Raw genomic sequence first — 18,943 nt, forward strand, 5'->3', positions numbered from 1 at the left:
CAGAAAGTATTCACACCTCTCGGCTTTTGTCACATTTTGTTGTGTCATAGCCTGAATTTAAAATGGATCAAATTAAAAAAAATTGTCACCAATCTTCACAATTGACATAATGACAAAGTGAAAACATGCTTTTAGAAATGTTTACAAATTAATTGAAAATAAAAAGCTGAAATGTCTTGCGTCAATAAGTATTCAGCCCCTTTGCTATGACACTCCAAATTGAGCTCAGGTGCATCCAATTCCCTTTAATCATCCTTGATTTGTCTCTACAACTTGATCGGAGTCCACCTGTGGCCAATTCAATTGATTGGGCATGATTTTGAAAGAAACACCTTTCTATATGAGGTCCCACAGTTTACAGTGCATGGCAGAGAAAAAACTCCGCCATGAAGTCCAAGGAACTGTCCGTAGAACTATGAGATAGAATTGTGAGGAGGTATAGATCTGGGGAAGGGTATGAAACAATTTCTCGTGAGTTGAAAGTTCCCAAGAGCAGAGTGAGCTCCTGCATTTGGAAATGGAAAAATATGGAACGACCCAGACTCTTGCTGGAGCTGGCTGTTTCACCAAACTGAACAACTGAGCAAGAAGGACATTGGTCTGGGAGGTTACCAAGAACCCAATGAATGACTCTGACAGAACTACAGAGTTCCTTGGCCAAGTTAGGAGAACCTGCTGGAAGGACAACAATCTCTGCTGCACTTCACAAATTTAGGCTTTATGGGAGAGTGGTCAGACGGATGCCATTCCTGAGAAAAAGGCACATGACGGCATGCCTGGAGTTTGCAAAAACGCATGTGAAAGACGGAGACCATGAGGCAAAATATTCTGTGGTTTTATGGGATGAAAACTGAACTCTCTGGCCTGAATGCAAGTCAATCACGATGTCTGGCTTACGATAAAACTTACTGTTTTTATGATTTTTGGCCAAAACCGGGCACAGCTCATCACCCATCTAACACCATCACTACTGTGAGGCATGGTGGTGGCAGCCTCATGCTATGGGGATGCTTTTCACCAGCAGGGACTGGGAGACTTGTAAGGATAGAGGGAACAATGAATGGAGCTAAATACAGGCAAATCCTTGAGGAGAACCTGCTTCAGAGTGCAAAAGACCCTCGACTGCGGTGAATATTTAGGGTTCCAACAGGACAATGACCCCAAGCATACAGCCAAAGCAACACTGGAATGGCTTCAGAACAAGAATGTGAAAGTCCTTGAGTGGCCCAGCCGAAGGCCAGACTTGAATCCCATTGAGAATCTGTGGAAAAATTTGAAGATTGCCATTCGCTGACACTCCCCATCGAACTTGACAGAGATTGAGCAAATCAGCAAGGAAGAATGGGAATAAATCACCAAATCCAGATGTGTAAAGCTGGTACAGACATACTTAAGACGACTTGAAGCTGTATTCACTGCCGAAGGCACTTGTACAAAGTATTGGCTTAGGGGGTTGAACACTTATTGGCGCAAGACATTTCAGCTTTTCATTTTTAATTAATTTGTAAAAATTTCAAAAAACATGTTTTCACTTTGTCATTATGTGGTATTTTGTCTAGATTGGTGACAATTTTTTTTTTTAATTTAATCCATTTTAAATTCAGGCTGCACCACAACAAAATGGGACAAAAGTCGAGGGGTGTGAATACTTTCTGAAGGTACTGAAGATAGGTATATTAGTTTGACGATTTTTCCAGAATGAGAGGGGTAAGGCAGTGAGATTTTCCATCCATGATTGAAAAAAGTTTTTTTTTTGTTAAACAAGCATCTGATCAATTCCAGATCAGAAGAGAATGTGGCAACTGTCATTTTCCTTTCAGTGCGATGGAGGTACTGTATGACGCAATTTGGTGTTTTCCAGAGGGGGGGAGGCTTTCAAGAGCATCGGAGAGGTGAGTTATATAGATAGGAACTAGACTGGGCCCAAAAACACTGCCATCGAACACTCAAGCCTTCGCTGCGAGATAAGCGGAGAGGTTTCCGTGAATCACCTAATGTTGATTGCCGAAGTGGAGGAACTCTAAGAAACAGGAATGAATGTGGCCTTGTATTCCACAGGTGACAATCTTGGAAATCATAGCAATCTGCCAAATTATGTTGAATGCCCAAAATATGTCCAGGGAGATGGTTTTGTCCTCTTGGTGTCAGTTTGATGAGAGAAAAATGGCACGTTCCTGGGGAAGAAACCAAACAGGTGGTAGAAGATCAGGCTGTTTGAAACGTGATGTATTTCATGCAGCAATTATGTATTCCATGCACCCCAATGGCTTGCTTGTAATTGCAAGCTTCTTGGTCTGTGGTTGAGAGGATCTGTTTTTGCAGACTTTTTTTGAATGGGAGCGATTGTTTGTGGTCTTCCAGGCAGATGAGAGGTGTCCAAAGGAGAAAGACAGGATGAAAATAGCAGACAATGGATGAGGAAGAGCAGCAGAGCAGGATTTGAGAATATTGGCATGAACGCCATCTCGGCCTATCGCCGATGAAGAGTCGAGCCTGGATGGAACCTTCTCTACCTTCTCAGATATGAACGTGAAGGAAACTCACGGAGGCAGTGGATAAGAGGAAAATTGGCGATAGAGCAGAATGGATTGTGTACACAAGATTCAGAGGCAAGATTGAGACATTTTCCTTGACTCGAGCAGTCGTAGAGGAGTCAGTTTCACACTATTTCAGGTGGGGTGGGGGTGAAGACTGGATGGAAGAAGAGCATACAACAAAATTAGTGTTGACAAGGTGCCACCAGGACTTTGAGAAAGGAGACTTGTTGGAGAGTTCAGCATTAAGATTTTCAAAATTCTGTTTTCTGGCTTGCCTCAAGATAGACACACACTTGGTGCAAGCATTGGGGAGTGACCTACAGTTGCCCTCAGTTGGGTTGGCCTTCCAGGTGGAGAAAACAAACTGTTTGAATGCAACAGGCTCACCACAGGCTTCAACATACCAAGGCCAAGAGGATGTACATGATCGCCAAATATAGGATGATATAAAGAAGTACGTGAGTGAGAGTAGGCTTTTGAGAAACCTCTGACGTAAGATCATCTCCAATCCAAAGCCATGATCTTTTCTACCCCCATCAACACCCCTCCACCACGGAGCCCACGTCCTTCCAAATTTCCAATTTTTCCGTTCTGAGATTTGCTTGTATATCCATCTTGTACACCCAATGCATCCTCCCCTAAATTTCATTCCTCCACACATCCAACATTTGTCCAAGTCTCCCTCTATTTTGTCCTTCAACCCTGCTGTTGGTGTTCCCCCCTCCCTCTACTATTCATTTTGTTCTGCTGTCTCATGATCTGTTCAGTGTTCTCAATTTTCCACGAGCATTGACGCTGTATCCAAAAAAAACCCCGATTCCCAGGCAGAATCCATTTTGGATGCTGTGGAGATGGCAGCCCATTCCTTTGAAAAGATGGCCAATTTCAGTCCTTGCCAGTTGGCCTGTGCGAACAGCTATACCATGTGGCGTTGCGGTTGCTCCCTTAGATAATAATGGCCAGAGAGATTGGCTTTGACAAGAACATGACCAGAGGAGCCAATCGGGACAAAAGAGGAACGAAGATATTGGATGGGAGGTTAGCCATTACCAAGTATAGGAGGGAGAATGAACAGGTTAAAAAATCCAAGTTGGGACGTTTACAGATTGCATCAGTCGCACTGAGTTCCAGATGGCCTTAACTGCAATACTGTGGGTAGTTGTTGTACAGCTGACATACAGCCAGCTGGCATGGCGTCAGTTGATGCAGCTCACATGAGAAACACAGAGTTGAGATGGATTGTTACAAAAGTTGGTCCATGTTGCTGAACATAGTGAGTGTGTGTATGTATATGTATGTATGTATATATATATATATATATATATATATATATATATATATATATATATATATATATATATATATATATATATATGTATGTACATATTATACAACTGGAACTTGGAGGTTTAAAAAAAAAAAAAAACCTGAGACAGAGGAGAGGTATTGTATTTCAGTCTGTTTGTATGTGTGTTTGTCTGCACAGAACGTGAGTATGTCTATGAATTACGTACTATTGCAATTAGTAGGTCTACGTCTTTTGATTAGATACTACTGAAATGTGATTATGTCTATTGATTTAGTGGTATTGGAATGTGAGTACGTCTACTAATTACGTACTATTGAAATGCGAGTACAGTCTAGTCATTCGAAACAATGGAAATGTGAGTGCGGTTATTAATTACGAATTCAAGTGCATTGATGAAGTAAGTTCGATCAATAAGTTTACGTCAGTTAAATATGTTTATTTATAAAATACGTATGTGTATAAATACGTAAGATTGGAACGTGGTTCTATACAATGAACCGAAAAGGTCGGTTTGTCTGCTATATGAACCTAAACCTACATCGTCGTCTATGCATTGTCTCCCCACCAGAGAAACAAAAACACTGCAGCACACAAAATAGACTACACACAAAAACACATTTAGCTCCACCACTGTAGGTAGACAGAGGTTAAGTTTTTACCCCTGTCTGTCTGTCTGTGAGCAGTATATCTCCAAAGGTTATGGACGGATTCGGACGAAATTTGGCGGACAGGTTGATTGTGTGGCAAGGAGGAATTCCTTCAATGTTGTTGAAGATCCTGATCTGGATACAAGAAGTTGTTCAGTGATTCATCACCATTGAGAGATCGGGCCAAAAACGATATTTAGCACGAAATTTCAAAAGGTTGTGGACAAGTTATGGCAAAACATGGTGGATGAGGTGGGTAGATGACAAGAACAAGCAGATTCGATTTTGGTTCAGGTATGGATGCAGATTCAGCCTATCGGTGGGTTACAAAACATGAACTGTTCAGCTTAACAGCAGTTTGCACTCCAGCGAGTGCTGCTGTACGGTTCTAGCTTATTTTGTCTTCACTCAGGTTGGGAGGTGGTTGGGTGTATTTTAGCAATTCTGTTTTTACCCCATGCATGTGAAGCGAAAAGAGGGGTTAAGCAATTGGTTCATGTCTGTCCATCCGTGTTTCTGTCTTATCAGTTTATGATCGAGGAACAACTTATTTAAATTGGATGTCATGGGTTTTCTTTTTTTACATGAATGAGCACATGAATTGGAAGACAGGTCTTTCATTTTACTGTACCTTGGCTCAGATTTCGGCCCAATCGCACACGTACAGAGAGGAGTGAGATAATAATTTGCTGTCAGGAGCTCAGCAGTGAAACAGAATTGAAGATCATTCCAAACAGCAAACTTACTGTTTTTAAGGACATCACAATGGACACATACAACAGGCAAAAATAACTCATTTAATGTGTGAGAAAAGGTGATGTAATCGTAACTGAGGAAAATGGCAGTAAATTGTAGAATAAATTTATTTATACGACCTTTACAATTGGTTCGCGGGCGCCAGCAGTGACCACTATTTTCGTTGTGTCTGTCTGTCTGTTTGTGACTCTCTCCCGAGCATAGCTCCGTGACGTTTGATGCTATCTTGAGGAAACTTGGACACAAGCTAGATATCATGGTCTAGTTGTCTTTTTGTATGAGGGGTGTCCCACTCCCCTTGTGGGCGGAGCCACGCCCACTTGAACTTTTTATTTCTTTTTATTTATTTTTTTCTCTTTTTTTTTTCTTGCAATTTCATTTCCTAGAAGCTGTGCGGAATGTCCGTAAGTACAACATATAAAAAAAATCCGGTTTGATTTGGTCAATTTTGACGGAAGAGATAGGTCTTTATGGTAGGGCTTCCTGAAAAGCTTCCACTAACTCAATTGTACCTATCGTGGCATTGTTTAATAATGGCCGCGAACCATCGTCGCCTCCGGCTTGTCCTTATTTAAATTTAATTACACACTTGGTAGAGACCTTGGTGAAAACACCCGCCCAGATGTTTTGACCATTGTTCCATACAATAATGGGAAAAGCCTAACCTGGGATTGCACTTACAGTGTTGACACTTAGGCAAATCACACGTTTACAATACAGCCTCAATGACTGGAGCAGCCCCTACCGATGCGGAAGTTCTGAAATGCAATAAATACGCCGGCCTCAACCAAACTTATTTATTTGAAGCAATCGCCATCAAAACAACCGGAGAGTATTTAATTTGCCGATCTACGTCCAACATTATTCGTGATATCGGTAGAAATCTTGTTGCATCCACTGATGATATAAGGCAATTGGTCTGGTTCAAGCATTGACTGAGCTTGGCCGTCCAGGAGGGAAATGCCATTAGCATTCTGGCTTCGACGTGGGAAGAACAAAATCCCACATTAACACCATTTTTGAGTGTTTTTTTGGGGGTGGAAAAAGGGGGGGGGTGGTGCAGTATGACCACTCCTCATTTTCATAAATGCCAAGGTGAGCCAATGAAAAAAGCCAAGAAATCACAAGGTTTCGGAAAAGCGATGATAATAGAAAACCTATATGCCAAGAAAACCTCTCGAAAACCAGGACGCCAAGGTGAACAATGAATAGCCAAGATCTTGTGAAAAAAGCCAAGGAGTGGTCACACTGGGGTGATGTGGGGTTTTACTCATTTATTTTGTTTAAATTCTATCTGTTTTTCAAAACTTCCAAGTAAAAAATAAAATAAAATAATAAAATGTTCTAACCTATGCGAACACACAGACCACATTAAAGTGCAGTACCAAGTTATCACGGACATGCAGGTCAAAACACACACACACACACACACACACACACACACACACACACACACACACACACACACACACACACCAAAAAAATATATATATACTTGAACATTATAGTACACAAATATCCTGTCATAATACTTCCAAAAAACTCCAGGTTTTCAGTGCTGTCCTTCAATCCTCATTGTAATTCATGGACAGGTGTTTGTGTATCTGTGTGTTTCTTTGTTTGTCACACTACTCCTCCTCCAGTTCGGAGCCAATTACATCCAGACTTACTATAGAGGATCAGCATACCCCCAATTAATGTAGAGTGCTGTTTTCATCTTTACCGGTGGTCTTGTGGGGGGGGGGGTATTCCTGCCCCCTCGTTTTCCAGTGTAGTGAGGTGTTTTTGAATTGCAAGCAGTGGATATGTTTTTGCTTCATGTACGTAACCTGGGTTAACTGTCAGTTGCCTATACACCACTCAGATTAAAAGGTATACACCAGAATAATGTGTTTCTTGCTTGAAACAAGTACAGTGGGTACTCTGCTAGTACATATAAGGATTCGGTGGGGTGGTGTATAAGAGTGGTGTTCAGGACTGCTTCTGGACGACTTCAAGAGCACTAAACTTCTGAATTTTCTTTTTAAAATAATCATTAAAATCATTATTTTATTAAACTTGAAGTCACACTTCGTGGGGGTATCATGTTCTATGAACTTTATTTCTGAAGGTCATTAGAGAGCCAGGTGGGTTATTGTTTTTGCTGACAATCCAATAGCAACGTGATAACTCTCTTATGATGAGCTCAGTTTCTAAAAGCTTAAAATACAAGTAGTTACTATTGCTGTGTCCAGACAGATTCGAACCATCAACCTGGAATGCCAATGCAGTTTTTACAGTTTTAACGACCAGCTTTATACAAATACATTCCACCCACATGATTAGTGACACGTAAATCTCACTATCATGACGCCGCAGCTGCCTGAATAGTGAATTGGGAAACGAGTCTGCCACTTGCATCCTTTGCGATGAATAAATGAGTGTTTTGTTATCATCTCATGAAATTCTATTGGTGATTCCAACCGGAAAGAAAGCCAAAGTAGCATGATCTATACCCACTTGTCCTTATGGGATTCATCAATGGTAATTGGCATTTTTGGCTTAACGAGTGTTCTTCAATAATAATTGAAAAAAAAAATAAAAGAGCTGTGCATCAACTTTGGAAGGTTCAGTAGATTAATTGGTATTCTGTAACCAGAGGTTGGGATCCTGAAAGGTTGGATGTTTGGTTTGGTGGTTGGAGTACCGGGTCATATTGCAGCCACTGTCATTAACTCGAGACGCTTTCCCATTATAATATAATATATCAGCAGGATGGCAGTTTTTATTAGTTCTGACATTATCTTTTGCATCTGTTACACTTTATATTAATTTCTTACCTTCCCTAAGTCTGTCAATCCATTCGCGTGTGGCTTGGGGATACTGGTTGCCTCACTTCCAGGAGCTGATGCAGTGCCTCCTGTAGGTCATGCCAGCAAGGATTTGGGATTTGTCCATTTGGTCGCAGCAATAGCTCGCCCACTCTTCGTCGAAAGGCACCGTGAGATCTTTAGCGTTCAGACTCATGCTGGCAGCTGGGTACGCAGCTTAATGTCCACCTTATAGGGACGATGCACTTGTTGATGCCTTCCCTGCTAACTACCAAGGCTACAGTTTATAGTCTGGTTGGGAATCGAGCCCAGACTAGACATCTCCAAGGTGAGTACTTCAGCTCTGAGCTATATCCTCTCCAACACCTTGATGTGTAAGTAACGCATCAGCAGAGCCCAGATAATCAGCTTTGAAATTAGCGCAAAGGTAAATCCATACAAGGAACCTTGTACAAACGAGCTTGTGATTTATGTCTGTCGATAACGAGCTCTGATTTTAATCCAAACTCTACTTTATTAGTTCAAGGTCTTAATTAGCTCTAATATTCAGAAAGCATCACTCAAAAGTTTAATGTATACCTAAATTCTTTGTGGCGAAGCATTAGTGAGTCTTTCAATCTTGTATATGATGAACTTGGAATCTTAATAACATCCTCAGAATCACCACTGCCGAGCTCCAACACAGCTGTTACTGTATGGAATCTGGCTCACATTCCACACTGTTTTATTCTTCCTGTTCTATTCTCACTTGTAGATTATGTGTTGGGAATTGAAGAAAATCCACAATATTGAGGTTCTATTGTCCTCCATTCAAAGCACAGTCCAAATGGGAATCTGGAGGAAGCAATCTGGTTTCCATTGGCTGAATGCACATGAATTTTATTGCGTGAGGTGGAATTGTATGGCAGTTGTTTCACTGAGTAAAGTTTTCAGCTGAACAGGATGTGCCAAGCATTCCTGAAAACCGAAAGGGGGGTAGGGGGGGGGAGGAAACTCGCCTTCCGAACACCCCTCCCCTCCCACCAAGACTGTCAAACCTTGGTTTGAATCCTGACCCAGCTATAAATTGCCACCGTGGTGCTTCGCCTGCAAGACGATGCATCAATCTGTTGGTCGTCCATCGGAAGGATGTGAGGTTGAAGAATCAGTCTAATAGCACGTGTTGTGTATGGATGTTCAAGATCACACGGTGTCTTTCATGACGAGCAGGCAAGCTATTGCTTCCACCATGAGAAGGATTCCTAATTCTTTCCCAAATCACCTTCAGTTGCGGTGGCAACCCTTCAAGAATTGATTCCATCCATGAAACGTTTCTCGACTTGTTGCGATACGCCTTGAAGCTCTGTGAAAAGTATGGGGCTATAATTGATATCATGTTAAAAAGGAAAACAACTCGGTTACAAAGGGAAGGCGAGTTGACACCGTGGAAATCAAGGCCTACATGATTCTTGGAATCTCCCGCAATGAAGCTGAGTCGATGGGCCTCTCACTTTCACAGACCAGACAGGTCGGTTGTCTCTCTGTCTCGTACCTTCTCCTTTCTGATGTTGCACCCTCTTCTCTTTCCATGCTTTTCTCCCTCAACATGTTTCTGCAAGTCACATGTGGTCCACCACAAACCTCCTTCTGGGGAAGCTCAGAAAATCCAGTGTCACTGCTCACCTCCACTCATTCGTTTCTCTTTTCTCCCACCTATGGAACCAACTTCCTCAGTCTGTTCAATTTCGTTCTTCCTTCCATATCTTCAACACAGATGTTCACCACCATCTCAGATCATCCACCATTCAAAACCATGGTCTTTTTCTATCCCCGTTAACTCCCTCCAAGCCCACTTCATTCCAAATTTCCAGGTTTTCCTTCAATAGAGTTTGTTTATGTCTCCATCTTGTCCATCCTCCCCTATCCCTCATTCACCTCACATCCCTTATTTGTCCAGGTCTGCCTTTATTTTGTCCCTCAATGCCACTGTTGGTATGTTTTCCCTCATCACTTTCTGCTGTTCCTTTTGTTCTGCTACATCCTGATCCGTTCTGTGTTCCAGCTCCTCTGTGAGCCTCGACCTTGAATAGAAAAACAAAAGGGAAATTTATTACTTGTCGACTATGTTATTGATGGTAGACGTACGTTCTCATGCGTCTGTGAAACAATCCAATGTCACTTGACCATTCAATTCCCCAAAATATTTTCTTCAGGTGGAGGTAGAATTAACTCTGTTAAAGTTTGTTGCCATTGACCCAAAAGTCGCCATTGATCATCTTTATGGAAGGAGCTTATTTTCCACCCGACTCAGGAGCTTCTCTACAAACCAAATCGCTCACGTCCCCCCCCCCCCCACCCCAGCCCACGTACACCTGAGCCGAAGTTCACTGATGAATTTGGTACCTGTTTGGGAAATGCATCCTTTCGGAATGGAACGTTACTAATTATTTGTGATCCATTTTTCTTTTTTCTACTTTTTGATTGAATAGTTTCAGTTTTTATTAAAATCCCATAAATCTTTGCCAGTAAAGTAATTGTGTTTCATCTCCTTAATAATTCTCAATAAGCATGATCATTCATCTTCGGCTAAATCGTCTACAAAATGCAGGTCCAATGTGCACGCTGCACAGAGTCGGTTGATTGTACCTCAATCCTCAAGGTGTCATCCTAGTATGTAATACGAATTTGGCAAAACTTGAATTTGTCACATCATTGAGGTTAGTTTCCTGAAGGTCATAAGTATCTCTTCATCATTCCTCAAATTATCGAAAGGTATAAGCCTTCTTATATCATCGACATAAGTCCCATATAACTGATATAAACTAGAACGGTACTCCGTAGAGCACATACCCCTGCCAGGCTGAACAGTTTATGGTTTTGTATCCCACCGATAGGTCGGATCTGGATCTCCACCAAAATCGAATCAATTCGTCCTTGTCACACCCCATCTGTCCACCAAATTTTGTCTGAATCCATCCATAACTTCCAGCGATATTGTGCTGTCAAACATACAGACAAACAGTCAAACAGGGGTGAAAACAGAATCTCCTTCCACCTTTGGTGGCAGAGGTAATAACATCAATACCATCTATCTATAATTCCAGCAATCTCTGTCTCTGTCTGTCTGTCTGTCTGTCTGTCTGTCTGCGACCGCCGTTTCTCGACAACCGCCCGTCCGATCTGATTGAAACTTACCAGGAATATTGCCGGGGACCCGCGGATGTGCCTTTTCAAGGTTTGATATTAATCGGACGAGCGGTTCCCAAGTTACGGCCATTTTATTGGTTTTTTTCAGTTGGAAAGGTGTATATATCGCAGCTGAAGTGTCGTTCCACCTTATCACCTTATCATGCCATTCTTTTCCAAAGCTATCTCAGAATAATGATAATAGCATATTAATAATAATAGCACAATAATTGGCAGTAATAAAAAGGAATAACGTGATACATTGACCAATGTCTGTCAACCAATAACGACCTATATATTGTCTGTCAACCAATAATAACCAATAACATCTGTCAACCAATGACAGGACACGGTGCTATGACGTCACAATTAATGTATTTATTTATTTATTTATTGTTTTTTCCCAAGGGTTTGAAAGCTGTTTTTTTAATTGGTGTTAGGGTTAGTAGACATTAATTGTTTGGTGTTTTAATTGGTAGACATTTGTGAATACATTTACAGAGAGAGAGAGGGGAGGGAGAGAGGGGTGGCAAGAGGGGGCGAGAGAGGGGAGGAGAGAGGGGGTGAGAGAGAGAGGGGAGAGAGGAGGTGGCGAGAGATGGGGGTGAGAGTGGGGGAGAGAGGAGGGGCGAGACTAGGGGTGAGTGAGGGGGGGTAGAGAGAAGGGGGAGAGAGGGAAGTCAACATTCTTCTTCTTCGTTTGATATGATGTCACAATTGACGCTGGGGACCTGAGTATGTTTCCCAGGTGTTTCCCAAGTTATGGCCATTTATGATACGGTTGGTCTGATCTAATTGAAACAATGCCCCAAACCAGTCGTCGTTTACGAGAGCAAAGGAACGAAGCTACACATACTGGCATGCACCTACGGGCACGCACTTACGGGCACGCACCTACGGGCCTGCACTGGTATCTCCAAAATAATCAATATAAATTTACCTTACTTGTACTATTACTACTTCTTCTTTTGTCCCAATTATTCCCACCTCCTTGTGCAATTGACCAGGGAAAGTTTTTCACCCACATCTTTCATGAACCAGCTCACCAGGCCTGACATTCCACTTAAGGTGATTTGGGTAGGGATTTGTAATTTGCTCAGCACACTGACGATAACTCACCGACCCTTCGTGATTAATGACATCTTGGGATATTTATTGTTCACCAACTACTAGTGCTGGCAGATAGGTCTTCTTCTCTTCTTCGCCCGCTTGAAGTCCTTCCGAAGGACGGGACACATTGATGGATCATCGCCCTGCATGCAAAACACCCAAAATGTAGCTCCAGTTTGAGGAGCCAAAAATTGTTTCGACCTTTTTGATTTGGGCACAAGATCAAAGCAGATCTTCAAGGGTGTCGAGGCGAACCTGATGCTCGATGCTTTGCCTCCGACTCGATTTCATTACACACAGAAGCTTCGCTTGGAAACTTTATTGTTAAAAACTGCTGAGCTGTTAATAATGTGGCCCAATGTTCTGATAAATCTGGGCGATTGAACGCACCATTGAATGATATATTTGTTTGGGATTGCCATGCTCTGCTGCAGAAAAATCTGTCGATCAGTTTACTCATCCGACTAATCGGTTATTTATTTATTTATGTATTTATTTATTTATTTATTTCGAGGAAAAGCAGTTTTTTCCAATGCACACCACTCACATGATCACCACCGGAGGCTGGGCTAAAATTGTAGGCCACAGAGCTTTAAGTTCAGTTTTCTGAAGGTCATAAGTATCTCTTGATCATTCATTGCAGTTCTACTGTGGTGTTGTGACTTTTGGGTCGATGGTGACTTGTCCTGAAAATTCATTCATAAATTATTCCTTTGGGAAGTTTCATTCCAAACCCTATTTAATATCCAGAAAGTTTCATTGAAGAGGATGATCCTTGGTATAATTCACGGACCAGTGTTTGTGTTTGTTTGTTTGTTGCGCTACTCCTAGAGTTCTGGGTCAATGAAATCCAGACTTGCGACAGAGGGTCAGCATGACCCCAATTAATGTATCGGGGTGTTTTTATCTTTTCCGGTGGTCTTGGGGGGGGGGATGGCGTGGGGGGACACAAATTCTCTATGTAAATGTGTATCGTGTAGCGCCACCTCCAGGTGGGGGAGTATATTACAAGTCTCCACCATTTACAGTTCAGTCTTCCTTTTCTCCACGTTTTCCAATGTAGTGAGTTGTTTTGAATTATAAACAGTAGTTATGTTTTTGCTTCATGCACGCAACCCTGGTTATTTATGATTATAAATTTTTTGCCTATACAGAGCTTTCAGTTACCTATGCACCGCCCAATTTAAGGTATGCGTCAGATGAACGTGTTGCTTTATTGGAGTAAGATCACCCCGTAAGACGGGTACTCTGCGAGTTAAGAAAAATTTCTTAGAACAGATGATTAATCCAGGTTTTGGCCTAATCAGTCTGAAGTCAGTGTGGAATAAAAGTTTCACTCCACGTAAGGTTTGACCGATCCCACCGGGGTGCGCAAGCATCACTGTCTGCATGCAATCACTGTCTGGTGAATACGGTTATAATTATCATCACATACCCCCAGTGCCTAGTCCACAGATAAGAGTGCCATTTCTTCAGGTCATGTGACTTTATGAAATAGCCTTGCTTTTTCTTTTTGTTCTAACACCTCGAGGCAATTCTATCAGGCTGAAAGTAATCAAAGCCGTGTTCGACTTCACTTTGTTCTTTGATTAGAATACTGTACTTATCTGAAAATTGCAAGCCACGAGTCACAGACTGGAGTAATTTTAAAAGCATCTTTGCCAAAGTGCGTCGTCAATTGCTCTGTTCGAATCCCATGAACCCAGATGGTCCGTTACAAACTGCCTGTTTGTGGACGTGGGAGCGCCACATGTTCAAGCACATCATTAGGATCATATATTGAGGGAGCTATTTTATCTGCTTGCTTTTGTTCATGTCACGTTATACCCTCCTCCATTTGTGCTTCATCAGTGATCACAGGACAATGTGCACCATGTGATTGAAGGAAGTGTTTGATGAGAGGCAGATTAGCGGTGGCAGGGAATGGAAGGGGAGTGGGGTCGAGGGAGGTCTAGTGAAAAGATTTATGATGTGCACACTTATATAAACAAGTATGTTGGAAACGAGTGAAAACTGGATCTAAAATTGGATCGTTCGATACTAAATTCAGAGGATCCCATCGCGTTTTAATGAATCCAATTTGATAATTGGAGCAAGACTGATCACCAATCACCAATCACCCAAACATTCAGCTGAAAACTTTAACACATCTTAACTTAATTTCTTGGTGTGAAACATGGTGCATTGAATGTTTCTCGAAACATTGAAATAGCTGTTATTGTGGAGAGCCTTTGATCTCGACAGTGTAATATAGCTTCGCCGAATAGTGCCCAGGCAATCCTCCGAGCCGCTGCCATGCACGGTGATCGAAGTTTGGACTATTAGGCCACGACATGCACTTTTCCATTTGATGGGCCAATACATTTGAGATAGCCTTTTCACTGGTCATTTCACTTCATGGCAAGCTTTAATTAGATGTACTTGCCAGCAGGCATGAGCTGCAGAAGATACAATGAATCACCAGAGAAGATAAAAGTTTCCAAATCTCAGCTTCTGGTGGAAGAGCTGCCATTATAGAAGCTGACTGTAGGATGTATGTTTGACATACATTTCTTTTGTGGGCACTGTGTGAGGCAGGCTTTGATTTGATGCAGCACTTTTGGGATGAAGAGGCGTTCAAAGGTCCCGAGGGTGGTTTCCCTGTGATGGGTCTACCACTGGCTGAGCAAACAAGGTGAGGTCATGAACAGCTTGTGTTTTTGTTTTTACGGAACGACTTAGATAATAATATTAATTTAACGAACTTGTTTTTGTTATGATCTTTCATCATCTGCACATCACAATTTGATCCCTCATAGTCCTTCATTCTGCTGTATATGCATTACTGCCACTTTGTCCACCTATAATTGTGTTTTGTTGAGCCATCTATTTATTATACACTGGCAAAGGTACCCAGCGTTGCTGGGCAATGCCAGGTCTCTCCTCCCACTCCTTCCCATCCCTCCTCCCACTTCTTCCCCTCCCTCCTCCCACCCCTTCCCCCCCTCATCTCACCTCTCATCTCACCCCTCCCCTGCCTCTTCCCACCCCACCAATTCCCCTCCATGGTCACATCCCCCCACCCCACCCTGCCACCCTCCGGACTCCCACTTCACCCCTTCCCCTCCCTCCTCCCACCCTGTCTCTCCAGACTTGTTCCGGACTCCCACCCCACCTCTTTTCCTCCCAACTTCCATCCTACCCCTCCATCCTACTATGCCATACCTGCCTCCAGACTCTCACACCTACACTTATATACATTCAATCGTTGGATTGCCTTCTTGGCCTTCATTGAGGGTAAGAAGCTCTCCAAGACCTGCCTGGACTGATTCTTGGGAGATGGGATTAAAGGCATCTTCATCAACGATGGTATCACGATTGAGGATTTCTTAAAAGTGCTCTCTCTATCGAGGATTGATGGTATTCGGGTCCTTGTACTTCATCTGTGGATTTGGTCCCACGTTGCAACTTCTTATCTTTGGATCTCATGAGACTTGCGCCTTGAATGCTGGGCCCACGTTCAGTTTTAGTCGCTTTGAAGAAGTCACGTGAGTCTTGCACATTGGCAAAATGCTCTATCTCCTTCACCTTGTCTGACCATAACTTGTTCTTTAAGGGGCTGTCACACCTTGACGATTTAGCCAGCGTATGCCGACGTATGAAAAATTTGTCTAAAATGCTGGCACATGTCAAATACGTTATGGCTAAGTTTTGTATACGTGAAGAGCATGCTGAAGCACGCTGGCATACGTCGTAGTATGCCGAGCTCGTCGACAAATTTTAACATGCTCAAAATTTTGAGACGTATGCCAGCGTATGACTCACACGTTCCGCATATGTTGGCCATAAGTTGTAGGCACGTTACGCGATCGTAGACACATGTCGACACACATTACTTGTAAGTTAATCATAAGTCGAAACACGTCAAGGTAATGTTTAGCGTACCCGAAACTTATTTCGAACCTATGAGTAACGTGCTTTGAACCTATGTGTAACGTATCTCCAACGCATATTGATGTATGCAGATGTATTTGACGTCTTCCGGACGACCACAGAACTTACTGAACGTGTTTCTAACTCACAGCGACCGTATAATGGCGTATTGGCAGCGTTTAGGAAAAATGGGCTTCACAGGAGGAACCCGTCAGTGTTCCAGACTTCATGTTTTTTTTTTTGTTTTTTTTTTAGTTTTTGTAAGTTAGAAACACGTTCAGCAAGTTATGTGGTCATCCGGAAGACGTCAATCAAATACGTCTACATACTTCAATGTGCGTTGGAGATACGTTACACATAGGTTCAAAGCACGTTACTCATCGGTTAGAAATAAGTTTCGGCAAATTTTTCATGTATTGGCGTACGCTGGCTAAACCGTCAAGGTGTGACAGGGCATGACGGTGATGTTGACACTTCGATGTCTAGTGCGGTTATGATTTGAATCGTCGAGCGGCAGCCTTTCAATAGGCTGTGCCACGTGATCGTCGGCGATACGCTGCCGCGCGCTATGCATACGTTAGACTATCGTTGGGCATACGTTGTGAACGCTGACAACACGCTAAGCATTCGTTGGTGTAAGTTATCTATAATTTATCGAAATGTTCTGTGTACATTACTAATACGTTATGCATACGTCCAACTCGTTGTGAATACGCCAAAAACTTTAAAAAAACACATCAGTAGTTCAGCGTACGCCAGCGTTTTACATACATTTTGATACGTTGCCATACACTAAACATCAAGGTGTGACAGCCCCTTTACACCTGTCGTCGTTCTCTGAACTGCTTTAGCTGCATTCTATGCCTTTTTTTTCCATCCGATAAGGTAATGGATTTCTTTTCTCATTTTCATCAAGGCAGTCTTGATGTTTCCTGGTTGTATATCCAATAGTCTCCTCACAAGCAGTTTGAATGGCTTTTTTGAGGGAATTCCAGTATGCTCCTCCATGCCTTTTGGAAAATCTGTCAAGTTCTCATGAAGCTGTTGTTGAAGAAGTTAGTGTTTGGTTTGATCTTTAAGGTAATCAATATTTATTTTACACCACAATTTATTTTCCTCTTATTGGCAATTAACTTGATCGACATGATGGAGTGGATAACATTACGATCAGTCCAGGTATCATCGGTGCTGACGATGAGTTTTGTGATTCATACATCTTACCTTCCCCATCTACTCATAATAACCTCTCCCACTACCACCAGGAGTGGCACTACACAGTTCACATTTACATAGAGAATTTGCTTTGGCTCCACCTTTGGAACCCCCAGGGAGAGGGAGGGGGCACACAAAGTAGCTACAACCTTTGTCTTATGGGCTTTAGTCCCCCTGGCTTGTTTGGTTCAGATTGGGTAAGTAATGACCGAATGCATCGCCCACAGGCAGACAGACACCGAATTGCTTATTTTAGTACTAGTATTACTCTTATGTACAGAACAACAACTCTGCTGATCCTTAACTGAAATCCATGGTAGTTTTATTACAAAGAGAAAGTCGTGATGACCTGCTTAACATTCACTCCCTATCATGCCTGTTTTGAATGGAGTTTGAAATTTGCCTTCTCCCTTTCTGTAGGCAGAGAGAGACATTCAAGGTCACATGTCCAATCAGATGGTGCGCTGAATTTGCATCCTTAATAACCTGCTCACCCCTGAGAAAAAGAAACGTTTCTTATAGATTTGTGCAAAATGCAACAAAATATTGAGAAGTCTCAAATTTGGAAGACTTTTCAACAAAACTTGAAAAGAACTCTCTGATGGACAACAAACTATGAATATCGTGTTACATTTGCCTTACCTCTTTAAGATTAAATATCTTAGAGGCTCAGACTTGACACTTCATAACTCGGTCTAAGACTTGAAACCTAGAGATTGCAGCTCAGGTTTCCTGCATTTGACTACATTACAAGTTCGCCCCAAGTTTAGAGTACTGTGCCCAAGATATCCTTGTGGAAGAAACTGCACTCATGCAAACGGTGCTTTTATTCATGGTTTTCATTGAATGTCAATGAGTGTCATAATCTTTGGATTTGAGACTTGGAATACAGAGCCCTGCCAGAATAAAATGAACGCCCCTTATTGTAAACAAACTTCATCTTAAGTCAAATGGACTCCTTATATGAGTATCTGGAAGCATGCCCTCTGGCATCATGGAGTGTTTGAACCTGTGAAATGCCATCAGAAAGCGGACAAATGAAATGCTTTATTTCATCAACGGCATCGAGCTACTTTTCGCCTTCCAAGCATGATTTTGGCTGATCAAAGGCTTGGCCCACTCTCTATAACTGTGGTAAAATCACAGAAAGGGCATCTGGCTTTAAAACCTCTTTATGCCACTGGCCCTCCAAGTTGGAGGTTTGGCAATGGGTCAGCAATCCCTTCCTGTAAAAAAAAAAGTACTTTTGCTTCAAAAACTGCAACAAACAGAAGAAAATACTCTGATTTGAGGTCAGAAAGCAGAGGTCAGTCTGAAGATAGTGTCAATATGACACCTGGTAGTGAAAGCTATTTGGAAGTTATCGGACTGAAGACTTCTCTGACTGGTTCCCAAATATCCATAGCAATAGGAAGTTGGAAAATGAGGGTGATATTCCAGACAGGTATAATAATAGGCCAAGTATAGCGTGCTTCCGAGGGATGA

General features: G+C 42.2%; 1 protein-coding gene across 8 annotated transcripts in view; it reads left to right on the forward strand.

Moving 5' to 3' along the window:
• LOC147012715 (uncharacterized) overlaps nucleotides 1–18,943 on the forward strand; it is a 286,616-nt gene that overhangs the window by 37,856 nt on the left and 229,817 nt on the right. For all 8 annotated transcript variants that reach the window (XM_085853811.1, XM_085853813.1, XM_085853814.1 and 5 more), the window contains exon 5: nucleotides 14,912–15,008. In XM_085853811.1, the coding sequence (XP_085709937.1) occupies nucleotides 14,912–15,008 (97 nt within the window). The remainder of the gene's footprint in view (nucleotides 1–14,911; nucleotides 15,009–18,943) is intronic.

This window comes from Eptatretus burgeri, chromosome 14, assembly GCF_056783735.1.
Source record: "Eptatretus burgeri isolate ZD-2024b chromosome 14, Ebu_testis_v1, whole genome shotgun sequence".
Lineage (NCBI taxonomy): Eukaryota > Metazoa > Chordata > Myxini > Myxiniformes > Myxinidae > Eptatretus > Eptatretus burgeri.